The 18,907-nt window shown below is 42.6% G+C and overlaps 1 protein-coding gene across 4 annotated transcripts in view; it reads right to left on the bottom strand.

The window, feature by feature from the left end:
- Window positions 1-6,377: 6,377 nt before the first annotated feature.
- Window positions 6,378-18,907, bottom strand: part of SENP8 (SUMO peptidase family member, NEDD8 specific) — a 30,354-nt gene continuing 17,824 nt past the window's right edge. For 3 of the 4 annotated variants that reach the window (XM_081506350.1, XM_081506351.1, XM_081506353.1), the window contains exon 2: window positions 16,479-17,928. In XM_081506350.1, the coding sequence (XP_081362476.1) occupies window positions 17,254-17,892 (639 nt within the window). In that variant the 5' untranslated portion in view covers window positions 17,893-17,928 and the 3' untranslated portion in view covers window positions 16,479-17,253. Of the gene's footprint in view, window positions 7,383-16,478; window positions 17,929-18,907 lie in introns of those variants that run through there. The other variant, XR_014058568.1, reaches the window with a different exon arrangement.

The following is an 18,907-nucleotide window of genomic DNA, read 5'->3' as shown; positions in this document are numbered from 1 at the left end:
TTTTCCCCTCTTCAGACACCTGAGGGGTTAACTGGTGGGAGAGCGGTGTGGGGATCCTGGTGGAAATTTTTTATTGTGGAGTGTGACTGTCCTGTTTATGACAAACCCAAATGAAGACTGGAGGGACTGACAGGAGGTGATAACTTCCTAAACTCAGGCTGGAGGTCTCTCCATCCCAGGTTCTAGGATCGGGCTCAGAGCCTGATACTTTCACTCAAGATGTATGTCTCAGGTAAAACTCATGGCTCCATTCTCCCTGCAGCACCACACTGGATGGATGCCCGTCCGATTTTAGGAACCAGCTTCCTGTTTTCAGGGAAATAATCCTACTTGCCCCAACGCCTCCCCTCCCTGGTCCTTGCTGAAGGGCAGGGAGAATAGGTCCATTCTCTGAACCTTGCTGGGTTGAGCCAGAGGTCATGAGAGGTGCCAAGTCATGGGTGGCTATGCCAACATAATGGTGAACCTAGCCTCCAGTCTCCATGCCCTGGGCTCAGAGAGGGCAAGAGGCATGCAATAGGGTAGGTGGCTTTGGAGGCCCTCTTGGGGTCCAGAGCTTTGAGTGACTGCAGTGTGCCTGTCCCTCTGGAGGGCCCTCTGTTTCTTCCTTCTGTTCCCCAGCCTGTTCCTTCGGCCAAGGTACCTTCTGTTGTGCTCATTTATAAACCATGTGTATTTATGCAGACCTGCTTGCATTGGCAGATGCTTCTCTAATTCCTTGAGAATTTGGTTCAACTATCCTTCAGTTGTTCCACTATGGCATTAAACTTTGAAAATATTTTAAAATAAAAATCTGATTTTTCTAATCCTGTGGTATGGAAAGTTCATTTTTAGGTTTTGATTACTCATTAAAGGTACTCTTACTGACATACTTGGCACCAAGGAGACTGACGGAGCCCAGGTCATTCCCAGAATCCCAAGAACTCTGCAGATCTCATGGGACGTTAGCTAAGCTGACTCATAGGTCAGGAATAAGGAATGGTGTAGATGGCCACAGCACATAGCAAGCGTCCTGCCTTGGCTGGGTGGACACTGAGAATGCTTCCCCATTCTCCCGGGCAACTCCAAAGCAAGGTCTGTGGTTCAAACAGTACCGTGCTCCTGACTCAGGAATTAAAAGTCAAACTCAGAGTGAGAAAACTCCTGTGTCCTTTTCTATAATATCAAGCCCAGATTTCAGAGGTTAAAGTCCAATTTGGGAGACTTCCCTGGTCTCCACTGGTTAAGAATCTGCTTGCCAATGCAGAAGACACTAGTTTGATCCGTGGTCCAGGAAGATCCTACATGCCGCAGAGCAACTAAGCCTATGCACCAGAAGTTCCGAAGCCCAAGCGCGCTTAGGGCCTGTGCTTTGCAGCAAGAGATGCCACTGCAATGAGAAGCCTGCACTGCAAGGAAGAGCAGCCCCCGCTTGCAGCAACTAGAGAAAGCCCACGTGCAGCAATGAAGACCCAGCACGGCCAAAAATAAAATATTAAAAAAAAACCCAATTTGGGCCACATCACCTTTCTTTCTCCCTGAGAGGCACCCCTCTAGTGGTGATCCGTTCCTTCAGTAAATACTGAGCCCGGATTCTGAGCTAGTGCTAAACTAGGTGCCAAGGACAGAACAGTGACCAGTCAGGCAGGATTGCTGCGTCCCCTGTGGCACTTGCATTCCACATAAACTAAGTTCCAAGTAAATCATGAACAAACAAGGTAACTGCAGATTCTGATTATGTTCCATGAAGAAAAGAGACTGATATGAGATACAGTAAATAGGGAGATGGCTTTAGATGAGTGGTCAAGAAATGTTCTCTGAGGTGAGATTTAAGTTGCTGCTTAAGGGACGCGGAGCCAGTCATGAAAAGAGCTGGGGAAAGAATGTTCCTGACAAAGGGTCAGTAACTGTGAAAGGTAGGAAAGAAGGCATGTGTCTCTGAGGAATAGAGACTATCTGCATGAATCTGGAATAGGAGTCAATGGGAGACTGACATGAAAAGAGATTGGAGAGGTCAACTCAGTGACAACAAAACAACCTATTTAAAAGTCAGTAAAGGGCTTGAATAGACATTTCCACATCACTGTCACTAGGGAAATGCAAATCAAAACCACAATTAAATACCACTTCATATCCATTAGGATGGCTACTAGCAAAGAAAACAAAAAAATCCCTATAAGTGTTAGGATGTGGAGAAACTGGAACCCTTATGCACTGTTGATAAGAGGGTAAAAGGGTGCAGCCACTGTGGCAAACAGTATAGCAGTTCTTCAAAAAATTAAAAGCAGAATTACCCTCTGATCCAGTAATTCCATTTCTGTACATATACCCACGAGAATTGAAAATATGAGCTTGAAGAGCTATCTGTACACCCATGTTCATAGCAGTGTTATTCACAATAAGCCAAAAGGTGGAAGCAGCCCAAGTGTCTACTGACAGCTGAATGGATAAACAAAATGTGCTACAGACACGCAATGCAGTATTATTCAGCCTTCCAAAGGAAGACAGTCTTGACACGCACTACAACATGGATGAACCTTGAGGACATTACGCTTAGTGAAGTAACTCAATCACAAAAAGACAAATACTGTATGACTCTACTTGTATGAGGTACGTGTCCAGTTCATAGAAACAGGAAGCAGAATGGTGGTTGCCAGGAGCTATGGGGAAGGGAAATGGGAGTTATTGTTTAATGTGTATAGAGTTTCAGTTATGCAAGATAAACAGAATTCTCGAGATGGTGATGACTGTTACACAACAATGTGAATGTGAAACTTAAAAATGATTAAGGTGATAAATTTTACGTGTATTTTACCACAATAAAAAAATAGGAGGTTGGAGAGGTAGGCAGAAGGTAATTTTGATTTTATACATTCATGGGTATGGCAGCTCAGGTCTGAAAATTTGGAGCTGGTAGAGTCAGTGGTTACTGAAACCAAGGGCTTTCTTTTGCTAGAGGAAGTAAACATGTGGATGCAACATGCAGAAAAATATGGCTGAATCTCTGCATGTGATCATACACCTCCCTTTCACTATTCCCGAGGAGTAATTCATAGCATCATCACAGTTGCGGGCATATCATCTTATATTTTTTAAGTTGAGCTAGCTTTATAAGGGAGAAACAACTGCCTTAAACTTGGACAAAGGGAGGGAGATATATGTATATATATATTTTATGTGGGAACCTCAGTTTGCATCATGGGCTTTAGTCAGATGCGGGAGAATCGTGGGAGTAGGCAGGAGTTCTTGTGAAAAAGGCATTCAGGAGTGAGGAGAGCTCTGGGACCACTGCATCCCGCCAGAGACATCCTGGGACTAAGGAAGTGCCCTCACTCCCACTCCCAAGTGCCCATCCAGCCAGCCCTGGCCCTCTCATCTGGTGGCCGTGACACCAGGACTCCTGTCGAGCTAGGTGAGGTCGTGGCCCTGTGCTGCTCCTCTCTCCTAGGAGCTGGACCACAGAATCAGGGCATCCTAGAGTACCGAAGCTCGCCTGTCAGCCACAGGCTGGCACAAGTCAGTTCCCTAGGTGGATCTCGCCCTGAGGGGGCTGAGAGGCCACTGGGCCACTAGGTGGCAGCAAAGTCCAGCAGGAACTGGAACCAAGGCGCAAGGGACAGACTTCGTTCTTGTCTCTCAAAGGCCCCCCACCGTCCCCAGGCCCCGACAGTGGCAGCAGGGAGGCTGGGCAGGCGCCCGTGGCCTTGTTTCCCTGGCCCGTTCTGGTCCTTTCTCTCCTCTCCCCTCTTCTTTCATACCTGGGGGAGAGGCCTGAGATGATGGAGAGGAAAGCATTCCTGAGGGCTCTGCAGATCTGAGGTCAGGTCAGTCAGAAGGCAGAAGCGGCCGGGGTGAAGAACAAGTGTAGGGGGGCTGTGTGTCTGTGTGGTGGGGTGCCTGGGGGGGCAAGTGGGGAGCTCAGTTTCCCACAAGGGCACAGAAACCCCCAGCTTTCCTCCTCTCTTTCCTTGTTGTCAGTAATGTCTTCTCTTACTCAGGGTACGGAATTATAGAAACCTTGTGTGATCTCCCTCTTTTTCCTCCTGCCTTCACTTAGAGATAAGGGGCTGGAGCCCAGAGCAGAGAGGATTCGAATTTAATGGTTACATGGCTCCACAGGCTTTGCCCTCTGAAAGTGAGGGGGAGGGAGGCATTTAAGCCTCTGAAATGATAATCTAGAGAAACCCGAGTTCATCCTCTGCATGCCTGACCTCCACAGAGCCGAGGAGCACCTGGCGCCCAGCAGGCCCTGCTGGCTGGCCCGCCTTCGCCTTGGCAGGGCTCCTTGCCTTCCCGGAATGTGTTCCTTCTTGTTTGCCACTCAGTGCTTGGCCTCAAGCCAGACCTGGACTGCTCAGAATACTGTGCCCCACTCACTTCTCTCACAGGATCTGACACAAGGCCCTTTTCCGCTTGGGGAAAGGCCAGGCCCTGGCTGCAGCCTCATCCTCCTGGTGCTGCCTTGTCTCAGGACATCAGCCTCCCCAATGGTCGAGGGCAGAAGCACTTAGGCAGAAGGCAGCTGGCACCCCGGCAAAGCAGAGAGTGGCATATTGACATCTTATCCTTTTGGCAGCCTTCTAAATTGGGCCAGAGTGGGCAAAGTGTTACTCACAAGCTGTTCATTAACTTGTTAAATGCAGAAAGGTTGGCTTAGGCTCCGCTTTGGGAGAACGTGACACCCACTGCTCCTGGATTCACTCTGGCGTGAAGGCGTGTTAATTGGTATAGGATTTCTGATGGAAGTTTTTCTTTGCTGTTAGTTCCAAACTCCAGGCTAGTCTGAATGTGTGCTCTTTCCAGGCTGTAGTTAGGTTTAAAAGATGTATTAAGCACATTCTGTGGACCCTCGGATGTATGCTTCTATAGATACTATGATTCTATAATTTTCTGAGCAACAAACTGGATACCAGGCCCCACACCAGGTGCTTTTTTATGCTCATTTGACTCTCACAAGAACCTCTCAATACAACAATACAGTTTTCACAACTTATGCTGTAGAAACAGAGCTCAATACGACAGAAATGCTTATGGACCCCTCCGAAGAGTTTACTGAGGATAGCTATGTGACAGTGTGACACATGTGAGCCCTGATAAGTACAAAAGGGAGTGGTATAGACTGACTCAGTGGCAAGGGGTGTGTTGCCTGTGTGGGATTCAGAGGATGAGCAAGATTTGATCAGAGAGCTGTGGGGAGAATCCTCACAGGCTGTGTGTTTGGGGTGGGTGACAGCGGTACAAGGATGGTGGTGCCAATGACAGCTTAGGAGGAGACTTCTGCTGGGGAGTGGATACATAAGTGTGCAAAACTTCTCAGGATCTAAATGCCAGGATGAGAAGGATGAACTTGATTTTTTGGGCAATGAAGAGCTTACTGGGGCTATAGGAGCTTAGGAGTGATGGATAAATATGATGGTTTGGGAATGCTGGTTGGGAAATGGAGCATAAGGTCAGAATAGTGAAAAGCCCGTCAGAATAGTCCAGACCACGGTTTCTCAACCTCAGCACTGCTGCCTTTTTGGGTCGCACAGTCCTTTGATGGTAGTGGTGGGGGTAATCCTGTGCCTATTGTAGGGTGTTTGGCCACATCCTTGGCCCACCTGATGCCGGTAGCACTTCCTACTTCCCGCCCCTAGTTGTGACAACCAAAAACATCTCTAGACATTGCCAAATGTCCCTTGGGGGGCAAAACGGCCCCTGATTGAGAGCCATTAGTCTAGAAGACACGTGGTGAGGGCCTGAACCTCAGAATGTTGGCAGGTATTTTCATAACCAACTGCATCAATCTATTGACATTTAGAATAGCTGACAAAAGTAAAATGATTTCCTTGCCACAGGAAATTCGTCATCAATGCCAAAGAACTTAATGGTCTAAGGAAGCTTCAGAAGTAGATCATTCTGCATCTTAGAAACCTCTAGAGGATACACCAAAACTACACATAATGTGCTCTAGACTCATTAGCAAGAAACTGGCTGATCTCAGGATTTCTCTCTCTACCCCTCACCCTCAAGTCACATCTTACTCAACTCCACTTTGAATAAGGAATGCCCTCTCTGCAGGAGAAGCAAGAGATGTGGGTTTGATCCCCTGGAAAATTCCATGAACCGAGGAACCTGACAGGCTACAGTCCATGGGGTCACAAAGAGTCGGACACGACTGAGTGCACAATCTGTCCACAGGCAGAGAAGCTACTGATCTATATTTTGCTAGGCTTGCATTCACCTTTTTAACATTTTTTATCTTGCCAATTGGTAGAGGGGATGGATAGAGCCTGGCCTGCAATGAAGAGCTATGATTTACCAAGATGTATCTCTGTCTAAAGAAGGAATCAGTGAAGATCAACTAAGACCATTGTAAGAACTTTGGCTTTTACTCTGAATGAAATAAGAGGCAAAGGAGTGAATAATAAGCTTTTATTACAGGGGCCTTAAAAGGATCATCACTGGCTGTGAGGGAGGGAAAGGTGAGAGCAGGGAGGTCAGTTAGGAGACTTTGGGCCATCTCGTTAAGAGATGACAGTGGCACTGACTCAGGTGGTAAAAGTAGAGAAGGTGGAAACAGGCAGATTCTAGATATATTCTGATGGTAAAAACAATAGTTTTTCCTGTCAAATTAGAGATGGAGAATGACAGAAAAAGTCATAAAGGATACTCATGTTTTATGGCTTGAGAGGATGGATAGAATTGCCGTCAACTGAAATGAAGAAAGCCATTAGTGGTGCAGTTTTTGGAAGATCAGAAATGTACTATTTAACATGCAAAGTTTGAGATGAGTTTTAGACATTGAAGTAGGGAGGTCAGGTGGGTAACAGATACATGGGTCTGGAGGTCAGGAGGGAGGTCTGGGAGATAGAAGTTTGGGAACTGTCACCATATGGATGGTATTTAATTGCAGGAGACTGGATGAGATCGCCAAGGGACTGTGTCTGTGAACAGAGGAAAGTATGGATGACTGAGCCCTGTGGCACGCTGTCATTGAGAGATCAGGAAGAAAAGGAGGAACTAGTAAGGGAAACTGATGAGTGCCTGATAAAGCAGGAGGAAACCTAGAAGAGTTTGTTGTTCTGGAATTACCACAGGCAAGCAGGGGACTGACAAATGCTGTTAATAAACCAAGAGTTTCTTTTCCCGTGGCTCAGTGAAAGTTCTTTTTCACTGGAATGTAGCCCAGAAATTTCCAACCTGGGCAACTCCAAGCAATTTAATGCTTAGGGGTTATTCTTTCAGCACAAAAATGGCCCGAGCCCCATTTTCAACCATTGTGGTCAGTCCTGAGACTCAATTTCTGCAAGAGTTTCCATGATGCAGTCTGGTTGACTGATGTCTCCTGTTCCTTTAGCTTTTGCCCATGATGTGACTCTCCTCCAAATGATCTACCACCAAGAAAATCCAATGTACCCAACCTGCACGAAAGATTTAGTGTTAATGGAAGGCTATGCCACAAAGCCAAAAACAACTTCAAATTCAGTGCACATGTGACTGTTATGAAAATTGACAGTCATGCTCTATCTCAGGAAACTTCTCACCAGCCATGTCCTCCAGTAGGCCCCTGTCTCCTGCCATGTTTCTGGCATGTATCCCATCTCAGTTCTTTTCATCAACCTCCCTCCACTTCTTTCCTAGGCCTCATTCTTTTTCTAGGGCATCCAATGAAAATTCAGATTTCTTTCATCTTATTATTTGCAGTAACTGATCTCTCTTTGTATCCTCCTGGCCCACTTAGGCTAAACCCAGGGAGCTAACCTTTCTCAATCAAAGAGGTCCATCTAGGCATTTACCTCAAACGAAACAACAAACACTCTCTAGCAATAAATTAGGTGACACTCCTGAAGTCAGAGAGGCTGTATTCAGTTTTTGTTTTTAATAGCGGTTTTCCCTTTTGGGTAAATAAAACAGAAAAAAAAAAATTACCACTAACAAACCACACAGCAGTGTACCATGATGGTTAAGAGCAGAGGTTCTGGAATCAGCACATCCACATTTAAACCTCATTAAGTTCACCTGGGCAACTGTTAGGCTTTAGTCTTCTCATCTCTAAGAGGAGGGTAACAGTAGTATCTACCTTAGAGCTCTCTGTGTTAGTTGCTCAGTTGTGTCCGACTCTGCGACCCCATGGATTTAGCTCCCAGGCTCCTCTGTCCATGGGATTCTCCAGGCAAGAATTCTGGAGTGGGTTGCCATTTCCTCCTCCAGGGGATCTTCCCAACCCAGGGATTGAACCTGGGTCTGCTGCATTGCAGGCAGATTCTTTCCTGTCTGAGCCACCAGGGAAGCCCTTTAGAGCTTTATGGTTATTACTGATGTAAATGTTCCATTTTAATAATAACCAGGCTTTATGGTTATTAAAATGAGATATTTACATCAAATCCTTGTAAGTCCTTGACACATACAAAGAGCTTAATGAATTTCAGTTATTACCTATTAAACTTCAAGAAGTAAACTTAAATAAGTACCAAACCCAATGTCGGTACAGCTATACAGAATTAGATATAGGTTTTTCTGATACATTTTTAATGGTACTGCACAGATTCTCCTTTGAGAACTCTTTGGACATCACCATGAAGGGATTATAAATTGCTCATATGCTTTGATGTCTCAAGTCCACTTTTGTATTCCTCAAAGAGATAATTTGGAATGAAAAAGTTACTTATGAAGAGTGCAGCCCTGTTATTCATAACAACATTGGAACTAACCAAAAAACTTAACAGTGAGGAAATGGCTAAGAAAATTAAGATCTACTAACTTGATGTTAACTCCAGGTTACCATTAAACATGAGTAGACACTGATTAAGGGTGGAAATTTGTAAAAAGCAGAATTAAAATACTGCTTATGCATGAATTACAACTATGTAAAATGTGAAAATCTCTAAAGAAAAATCAGCAGATGCATCAGAGTTAGATTTACATGCTGAGTTCCTTGTTTTCTGTCAAGTTGCTTATGTTTGTCAAATTGTCCCCCTACAATAGCTTGGTCTTATGCAAGCATGAAAAGTTATGTTGATTAACAAGGCATTTTGATTTCTGCTGCAATACCATGGAAGGATGATGTGTTTTCTGATAGATTGCCTCTATTCAATATATTTGTACTTACTTACTCAACAAATACCAACCACTGTTCATGTGCCAGGAACCACACTAAACAGCAGATATTCAATGATGAGTAGACATGGTCCCTGGCCTCCAGGGCTTCCAGTTTAGCGGCAAGAGATATACCGCCAAAAATTATATGTGATTTGAGCACACTAAAAGAATTCATGATTCCAGGGTATTGTTCAACAAGGGAAGCAAACTAGTCTGGCACACCAGGGAAGATCTCCCTGATGAAGAGATTACACAGGCGTTTTCCTGCTGAAGAGTATGGGAGAGTTAGAGGGGGAGAGAACAGCAAGTAGAAAGGCTTTAAGAGGAGAAAAGAATGTGTTGTTCTGGAGGAACAGAAAGGTCTGCAGAGTTGGGGCACAGTATACGGGCGGGCTACAGTCCACAGCGTTGCAGAGAGTCTGCCATGACTGAGTGACTAACACACACACACACTAGGGGAAGAGGGGTCTAGGAAGGGGCAGACCGTGCAGCTTTATTAAAGATATTGCCAGTATATGAAATGGACTGGGGGATGAACATGGGGATGTGTGAATACCAGAAGACTAGTTAACAAACTATTGTGGCAGTCCAGATGAGATAGATGATGGCTGTCTGGATGAGAGCGGTGGCAGTGTGAAATACAGGGATTCAAAGCATATTTAAGATGCAGAATAGACACGACAAGGAGACTGGTAGGTGTGACGTGTGTGAGGGATGGACAAGTCAAGGATGACACCTAGATTTCTGGCTAGAATTGGGTGGTGCACTGGTACCATTTCCTGAAGTAGGACATACTGATAGAGCAGATTTGATGGACAAAGAAGAGTTGAGCTTTGGGATTTGGTGGGTTTGAGTTGCCTGTGAAATATGCAAGGGAAAATGTCTAGTTGGCTGTAAGTGGATATTCAGGTAGAAGTTTGGGAGAGTTCAGGAGAGAAGGATAGAGTAGAGATGTGCCCGAATCTGTCATTGGCCTGGGGAAAAGATGAGAGAGCCTAGGAAGTATGTACAGAATGAGAAAAGGGATTTGGGAATCAAACCTGAGAATCTACAGCAAGTAGACAAGAAACTGGCAATTAAGAGAGGTCAAAGAAGTACTAGAAAAACTAGGTATCACATCAATTAAAGGAAGGGTTGTTTGAAAAGGAGGGTTTAATGTTGCTAGGAGGACTAGTAAAATGAGAACCATTAGTAATCCTGAGAATTTTTGTAGAGTGATGGGAACATAGTCTAGATTAAAGTGGGTTGAGAGGTGGGCAGGAGATGAGAAACTTTTGACACTTTTAGATCTGGCTGTAAAGAGGAAGAAAGTAAAAGGTCAGTATCTACAGGGGGACATGAGGTCATGCTTTATTTAAAGACAGAAGATTTAATACATCTATACAACTAAACGCTGATACAAAGGAGCCTGTAGAGAGAGACTCTGCTGCTGCTGCTGCTGTGTGTGAAGGAACTGTCTGTGCACAATCCCTGAGCACAGGTGAAGGCATTAGCCACAGCTTGAGGGTCACTGCAACAGGAATGAGGAAGGCTCAAAGGTGGGAATAGAAAGACTCGTAGATTTGGTGTCAGGAAAGCTGAAGTTCATGACCGTGCCTATTTGCTCTCTGAAGCTGGAGAGTGTGGGAGGAGGTGAGGGCTTTGCAGGTTTGAGGAATGAAGACTGAGATAGCAGCTGTGGAGAGCTAGCTAGAGTGTGAGCTGGTGAGGAAAGCATGGCCTAGTGCAGAGAAACTTGTCCTAGCTTGCATTGTGCGGGGAAGGTTTTCTTCTAAATACAGGCTACTCTGTTTTGGTACATGGAGGAAAAAGAGGCAGGCAGTAATTCTTCTTTTGTCTTTTAGCCCAAACTGCAGGAAGATCCAAGGTTAATTTGTACCCGAATAATGGTAACTCTTGCCTATTACTGACACTTTAGTTGGCTACCACTTCCTTTGACACTTGGACATGTTAGTTTTTCTTACACAAGAAAACCTCGATTGCCTCGGCTGCTGCTCTGGTTCTACTTCCCATCTTTCAGATTCATGAAATCTGAAAAGTACAATGTAGGGCTTTTAAAATGCTTTAGATCAGTACTTTGATGTCAGCAGCTGATCCAAATATGACCTAATATATAAAACAAAGCCAGTTATTATATAGGTTTGTCACATAGCAGTTAATTGAGAAAGACAGTTTCTCATTATTGGTTTCTATAATATACCTGCTGAATTTAGGAAATGCATAAAGTGACGCAAAATTATATTTAAAATGTTCAAGCAAGGAGATGTGCTATCATTTTCTGGGAGAGGGAGACAGGTACAGATGGATACAGTGTGAGGAGATGGAGGCCCTGCACTAGAATCTTGGCCCTGTCACTTGCAACCATGTGACTGAGCTCCTGTAAGTTTCTTTTCTATAAAATCAGAATAATGAGGAGAGCAATCAGGGTGGCGGAGTAGAAAGACCCTGAGCTCACCTCCTCTCACAAGCACACCCAAATCACAACTATCTGCACAACAACCACGGCTGAAAAAATAATGGAAACTACCAGCAAAGATCTACAACTACAGACATAAAGAAGGAACCGTAACAAGTTGGGTAGTAGGGGTGGACTCATGACATAGTTAAATCCCATATGCCCTGGGTAGGTGACCCACAAACTGGAGAATAATTATATCACAGAGGTTCTTCTACAGGAGTGAGAGTTCTGAGCCCCACGTCAGGCTCCCCAGCCTGGGAGTCTGGCACTGGGAAATGAGCCCCCAGAGCATTTGGCTTTGAGGGCCAGTGGGGCTTAATTATGGAAGCCCCACAGGACTGGGGGAAATAGAGACTTCAATGTTAAAGGAAGCACACAAAATCTCATGCTTACTGGGACCCAAGGCAAAAGCAAAAATTTGATAGAAGCCTAAGCCAGACCTACCTGCTGATCTTGGAGAATCTACTGGAGAGGTGTGAGGGTGGCTGTGGCTCACCCAAGGGGTATAGATACTGGTGGCAGTAATACTGGGGAACATTCAACCACAAGAACACTCCTGGCAGCTGCCATATTGGCTCATTAGTGCCAAGACCTGGCCCCACCCAACAGCCTGTAGGCTCTAGTGCTAGGATGACTCAGGCCAAACAACTGGGTGGGGATACAGTCCCACCCATCAGCAGACAAGCAGCTTAAAAACTAAAGAGCTCATAGCCACCTAGCCATGGCCCTAGAGATGGCTCAGCCTACCAAAGGGCCAAGACCCAGCTCCACGAACTGGTGGACAGGTACCAGCCCCTAGCACCAGGAAAGCTGCACAAGCCTCTAGACAAGCTTCATCCACCAGGGGGTGAAGCAAGAGAATTACGATACCGCAATGCAGGCCAGACTCTACCCTGGGACCTGCCTCGGTCCACGAGCAGGGCAACACAACCTTCAGGACACTCTAGACTCCATACCCAACTGTGTCAGGAACTGGCTCTTTCCCACCAATGAACTGAAAGGAGCTCTGGGAACTTTGGGCCCTGAAGCCAGACTTCAGGAACCAGTTCTGCTTGCCAGTAGTTTGGCACCAACCCCAGGATCTGGCTTCACCTGCCAGTAGGTGGGCAACAGTCCCAGAGTCTTCAGGACCCCGATTCTGCCCCAGGTCACCTTTGGATTCCGTTACTAGCCACCTCGGGACCAGGCCTGTGAAACAACAGGCAGCAGAATTTGCACAAGGCAGGGCCTGGCAACCAAACAGACTAGGGGCTTACCAAGCTTAGCGAACAGCATATATAGTTCAGCCTGCCACGACAGAAAGGCCCATGCAGACCTCTCAGGAGGAACCTCTAGAGCATATAGTTTGGGTTATGAGAGGGGAGTGCACTACTGGGATACACAGGATGCCTCCTACAGAGGGATACTTCTCCAAGGTCAAGAAAAGTAAGTAACCTACCACATATATAAAAACATATGTATGGCTGAGTTCCTTCACTGTTCACCTGAAACTATCACAACATTGTTAATCGGCTATACCCCAACACAAAATAAAGTTTAAACACACACACAAACACGAACAGCAGCTTAGTCAGACAAAAAGAGGCAGCAGAAGAAAATGGTCCAGGTGAAGGAACAAGATAAAAGTACAGAAATAATAAGGGAAGTGGGGACAGGCACAGACAGAGTTCAGAGTAATAATCGTAAGGATGATGAAAGAACTAGGGAGGAGAGATGCACAGAGAAGTCAGAAGTTTTTAACAAAGAGTTAGAAAATATAAAAGAACAACCAAAGATAAACAATACAATAATTGAAATGAAAAATACACTAGAAGGAATCAATAGTAGACTAAATGATTCAGAAGAACAGACTGGTGAGCTGGAAGAGAGAGTAGTGGAAATCACTCTTGTTAAATAGAAAAATGAAAAAAAGAAAGAAAAGAAATGAGGACAGTTTAAGAGGCCTCTGGACAACATCAGGCACACTAATACTTGCATTATAAGGGTCCCAGAAGGAGGAGAGAGAAGTGGCCTGAGAAAATATTTGAAGAAATAATAGCAGAAAACCTCCCTAACCTAGGAAAGGAGAGTCACCCAAGGCCAGGAAGCAGAGTCCCATAAAGGATTAATCCAAAGAGGAACATACCAAGATGCACTGTAATCACAATGACAAAAATGGAAGATAAACAGAGAATACTAAAAGCATCAAGGGAAAAGCAACAAACAGCATACCAGGGAACTCCCATAAGGCTATAAGCTAATTTTCAGCAGCAATTCTGCAGGCAAGAAAGGAGTGGTATGATATATTTAAGTGCTGAGAGGGAAAACCTACAACCAAAAATAGCCAGAAAGTCTCTTTTTCAGATTTGCTGGAGAAATTAGAAGCATTACAGATAAGCAAAAGCTAAAAGAATTTAGCATCAACAAACCAGCTTTACAACACATGTTAGAAGAGTTTCTCTAGGCAAAAAAAGTCTACATCTAGAATAAAAAAATTAGGGAATGAAAAAGCTCACTGGTAAAGGCAAACATACAGGAAAGGTAGGAAATTATCCACATACAAAGCTAGTAGAGAGGTTGAAAGATGAAAGTAATAAAATCATCTATATCCACAATAAGCATTTAACGGATAAACAAAACAATTAGATGTAAAGTATGATATCAAAAACAGTAATCATAAGAGGAGAAGAGTACAAATGCAGGGTATTTTACACGTATTTGAAATTAAGAGATCAGCAACTTAAAACAATCACATATGTAACAGACTGCTACACAAAAACCTCATGGTAAGAGCAAACCAAAAATCTATACTAGATACACACACAAAAAAAGAGAGAGGAATATAACACTAAGGATCATCACCAAGTCACAAGAGACAAGAACAAAAGAAGTGGGAGGGGAAAGACCACAAAAACAAATCCAAAACAATGAACAAAATGGCAATAAGAACATACAGACCGATAATTATCTTAAATATAAGCAGACTAAATGTTCCAACCAAAAAACACAGATTGACCAAATGGATACAAAAACAAGACCTGTACATGCTGCCTACAAAAGACTCACAGATTTAGAAACAGATATGAACTGAAACTGAGGGGCTGGAAAAGGGTATTTCACACAAATAGAAATCAAAAGAAAGCCAGAGTAGCAATACTTTTATCAGACAAAATAGACTTTAAAATAAAAGACTGTTACGAGAGACAAAGAAGGATACTACATATGATCAAGGCATCAATCCAAGGAGATACAACACTTGCAAATACATATGCACCCAACAGAGGAGCACCTCAACATATATGGCAAATATTAACAGAAATAAATGGTGAAATCAACAGTAATCCCATACTTACATCAATGGACAGATCATCCAGACAGAAAAAAAAAAACAAACCTTAAATAACACATTAGACCAGATAGACTTAATTACAGAAAAGATGATACGAAAAGCTGGTTCTTTGAAAAGATAAACAAAATTGATGAATGTTTAGCCAGTTCAGTTGCTCAGTCGTGTCCGACTCTTTGCGACCCCATGAATCGCAGCACGCCAGGCCTCCCTGTCCATCACCAACTCCCAACTTACTAAGAAAAAAAAGGGAGAGGACCCAAACTGGTAAAATCAAATACAATTTCATTTTGGAGATGAGGCTACTGAATCTCAAACCTGCCTGAGACTATAAGTTTATAACTGATACTGCTTAGACTGATTAGAACATTCATGCTTTTTCCCACACATTGGGATGTAAATTTCTTTAAACATTTTCTAAGTGCTGGCAGAAAAAATTTAGTATCAGTAAATAGTCACATGACTGAGAAATTCTACTTTGCCACTTTAGTGGAGTACTTATTAAACCAGATAGTCAATATGGATACAGCAAAAATTAAAGATAAAAACAACAGGATATCTGAAAGCAGCATGGTTCAGTGTGGTAACTGCTCAATCCTATTTTGAATAATCTGCTTAACTACTGAATATTTTGAAGCTGAACTTTGCACACTGGATCTTTCCTGACTCTAAAACAAGGGAACACAATACCAACAAAAGATCTCCCTATTATGTACCATGTAACATCAATGGTATATGGTCATGCAGGTGTATAACTTACAGGCTGCTATCGAGTAAAATATTACAAGTAGACTCTTTAAGTTCTCCTATCATTTACAATGCTAACACAAATGACATATTCAAACTTTTACAGTAGACTAACCTGTGGGACAATTCAATCATGCTATGTATCTGGAAAAGGAGACCTTTGGTTTTAATTTTTAAGAATGTACTAGTTGAAAAAATTTCTTTCTGGGATGAATTTTAGGGAGACAGGAAAGATTGCTCCCATACGTACTGTTTTAAGAGGGAGACAATCTGACATTTAGATACACTTTGCACTATCATTATCAGGAAGACAACAACTTTTCCCAGAGACGAATCTGAGCTTTTCAGTCTAGACTATATGCCTAAGCCAGCAGTTATTGAAACAATATTGCCTTATCATTATCTACACTCCTGGCTTCAGCAATTGTGTCCTTTTGCTATTCCTCCCTCCCTTTTCCACCTCTATGGCTGATTGCCTGTTCCTAATGTTTTTTTCCTGCTCCCAGCTTCCATTAGGTATCCTTATTTATTTCAAATATACTGACTTGAAAACTTTTTTGGTAGCTTTCTCTTTGACTTTTAGTTTCAACTTATGCCTGCTATGTGACCCGTACTTATTTACACTTACTGGGTTTTCCCTTCCTGACTAAAAGGAACTGGGTTATTGCCTCTGTGGTCACTGAGCGGTGAGGTTATTTTGAGCCATGAGGGCTGGGGGCAGGGTTAGGCTAGGAAGGTGGCTGAAATTATAAGTTTCACAGCTGAAGCTAATCTTTGACTTTCAAGTCTCATATACATTGCAATCTAATTCTCATTAAGAATAGAATATGTGTATATAACATATCATTTAAATTGTTATTTGAAATAACTGTAAAAACACATCCATAATTTAGAATAGCATTTCTTTTTACTCTCGGTTCCACATTTCAAAAATTACATTGTCTGCATTTTGAATTAAGTGAAAGAATTGAGAAAGGTCACTTTTTCTCCTTTGTATCTCAAAAATAAACGAATTTTGAGTAAGTTTCAGATGCAAAACAAGAGGTCCACCACAGACATCAATTTTAACAAAGTTATTTAAGATTCCCCCTTTCTTTAAAGTGCTCCAGGAATTAGATGGGTGACTATGGGCTAACACCATCTTTATCAAGTAATGGCAAATGTTATAGCTGGGAAAGCCTTTGCTTGTTGAATGGAAGAGGTATCACAGAACTGAGTAACTGATAAAACTTCAATCTTAAATTAGGTTAGGTCTTGATCTGCTTCCAGCTAGTTGATCTCTTGAAATACGTGGGCTGTGCAGTTAAGTTTTCGGTTGCTCTATAATTTTCTTCTTGCTTCTAAATTTCACATATTCTTAATTTGTTTTACAGATCAATCTTTTTTCTTTGGAATAAACCAATGTGGATAAGGGAGCCCAAAAGGGAATTAATCAGTTTTGGTGCATATTTTGAAGACATCTTCACAGAACATATTGCTCTGAAGTTAGGGTTAAAGTGACACTTTCCATAGGATAATGTGGAGGACAACATTCTCTCAGGAGAAAGTTAAGCATTCTAAGCTTTCCTCTCCCAGGCATCTTCCCTCAGGCAATGAGACTGCAGCCATCCAATACATGGGGACAGGCGGAAAGAGACTTCAAAAGTCAAATATATTTCAACAGCTAATTTTTAGCAAGTCTGGCAATGAGATCTTTCCATTCTTCTCTCTTCTTTGTGATGTATGTAGGAGTGAGTAGCTGCAGTAGTGATTCTGGCTGTTGTCTAAAGAAGTTCTGACACAAGGCCTCAGTGTTACATATCACGTACATCCCACAGTCATAGCTGTTTTGTTGAGCAGGGGCTTTCTCTTCCACAAAGGCTAGTTTGTTTCCTTTTCTGCCTAAGAAAGCCTCTAGTTTCTCTGCTACCTGTTTTGCATGGAATGAGTTACTACTACCATAAGAATCATAATGAAAAAAGCCATTTTTATCTTGCAGATAAACCAACAAGCTCCAGTGGGTTCCTCCAGCTGCGTGTTTGGAATTATCATTGATGGCTAAAAATATAACTCTCTTACTGGGGAGGTCCAAGGGTTCAAGGAACATGGCAATTTCTGCTGGGTTGCCAGTGCACTTGATGAACTGAGTAACTTCAGGGCTGATGAAACAGACATGGTCAGAGCAGTCATGAAATTGACTGTTGGCAAAGTACTCAAAGGCAAACCCAATAACATGGTCATTGAGCCAGCTTGGAGGATCCAGTAGTGAGACGTCTGATTGCCGCAGTAGACTGTCCATGTAACTCAAGACTACTGGGTCCATCTTGTACTGACCAGGGCTGCTCAGAAATTCCAGAAGCTGAAGGAGAGGCAGAAGACAATATTTACTATTGAACACGATACTTGACTGTAAAATGGCGATCATAAATAGCAGTTGCTCTTACAAGGTTTGGGGTAAAGATTAAATATAATTGTAAAGTGTTTAGCAACCATGCATGGTTAAGGGTAAACATTAAAAAAAAAACCCAAAAAACCTCTAATTTAACCACCAGAATGAAAATTTTGCAAATTCTCCATATGAAACAGTAAGCATGGACTTAAAATCTCTTCAAATGCTGAGATTTAGTTAAAATTATAACTAATGTTCTATCAAACTCTACATCACTAGCCATATATTTGCCCCTTTAATGAATATGCATTATAAGAATGGAAAATGGTATTAAAGATGAATTTTCAGAGTCCAATTTAAATGTTACTAATTACTAAGGGAAATAGTTTCCTTTTCAACATAATTTTCAAGAGATAAGATAAAATATTGCTTCCTCATTGCGTGATGGAAAGTGACAGTGATTAGAGTTGTAGTTAAAAGGAACTGCAATTTCAAGAACAGAAAACAATGGGAGAAATACAAATGAAATTCATTCCTGATTCTTCCCAGTTAGTAACATGAATGACAGTCTTTCCCGTCTTTAACCTCAAGGAGTAAGATAAAGACTATACAGTGTTTATAATGTAACTTAGAAATTCTTTTGGCAGTGAAGTGTGAAACAGGAATCAGGCGATCTGGGTCTAGCCCTAGTTCTACCACTGATTTGCTGGTATCATCTGATATTTGTCCTTCTTTTTGGTTTTCTGTAAAAAGGTCCCAGAGAGTTGTGGAAAAGTCCAAATAATTTTACTTGATGGTATTAAAAAGAGTATAAAATAAAATGTTGTTCAAATAGTATTTATGTTATTAATTGGATAACATTAGTAAGATGATAAGACAATTGGATAGAGCTCCAAACCAATCAAAGCAAATAAGGTTTGGAAGCAAATATCCATTTATACATCTTGTT

Source organism: Giraffa tippelskirchi, chromosome 7 (genome assembly GCF_054371585.1).
Source record: "Giraffa tippelskirchi isolate mGirTip1 chromosome 7, T2T-mGirTip1v1.2.pri, whole genome shotgun sequence".
Taxonomy (NCBI): Eukaryota; Metazoa; Chordata; class Mammalia; order Artiodactyla; family Giraffidae; genus Giraffa; species Giraffa tippelskirchi.
Note: the sequence above shows the minus strand (reverse complement) of the source record. Positions and strands in the feature narration are given on the sequence as shown.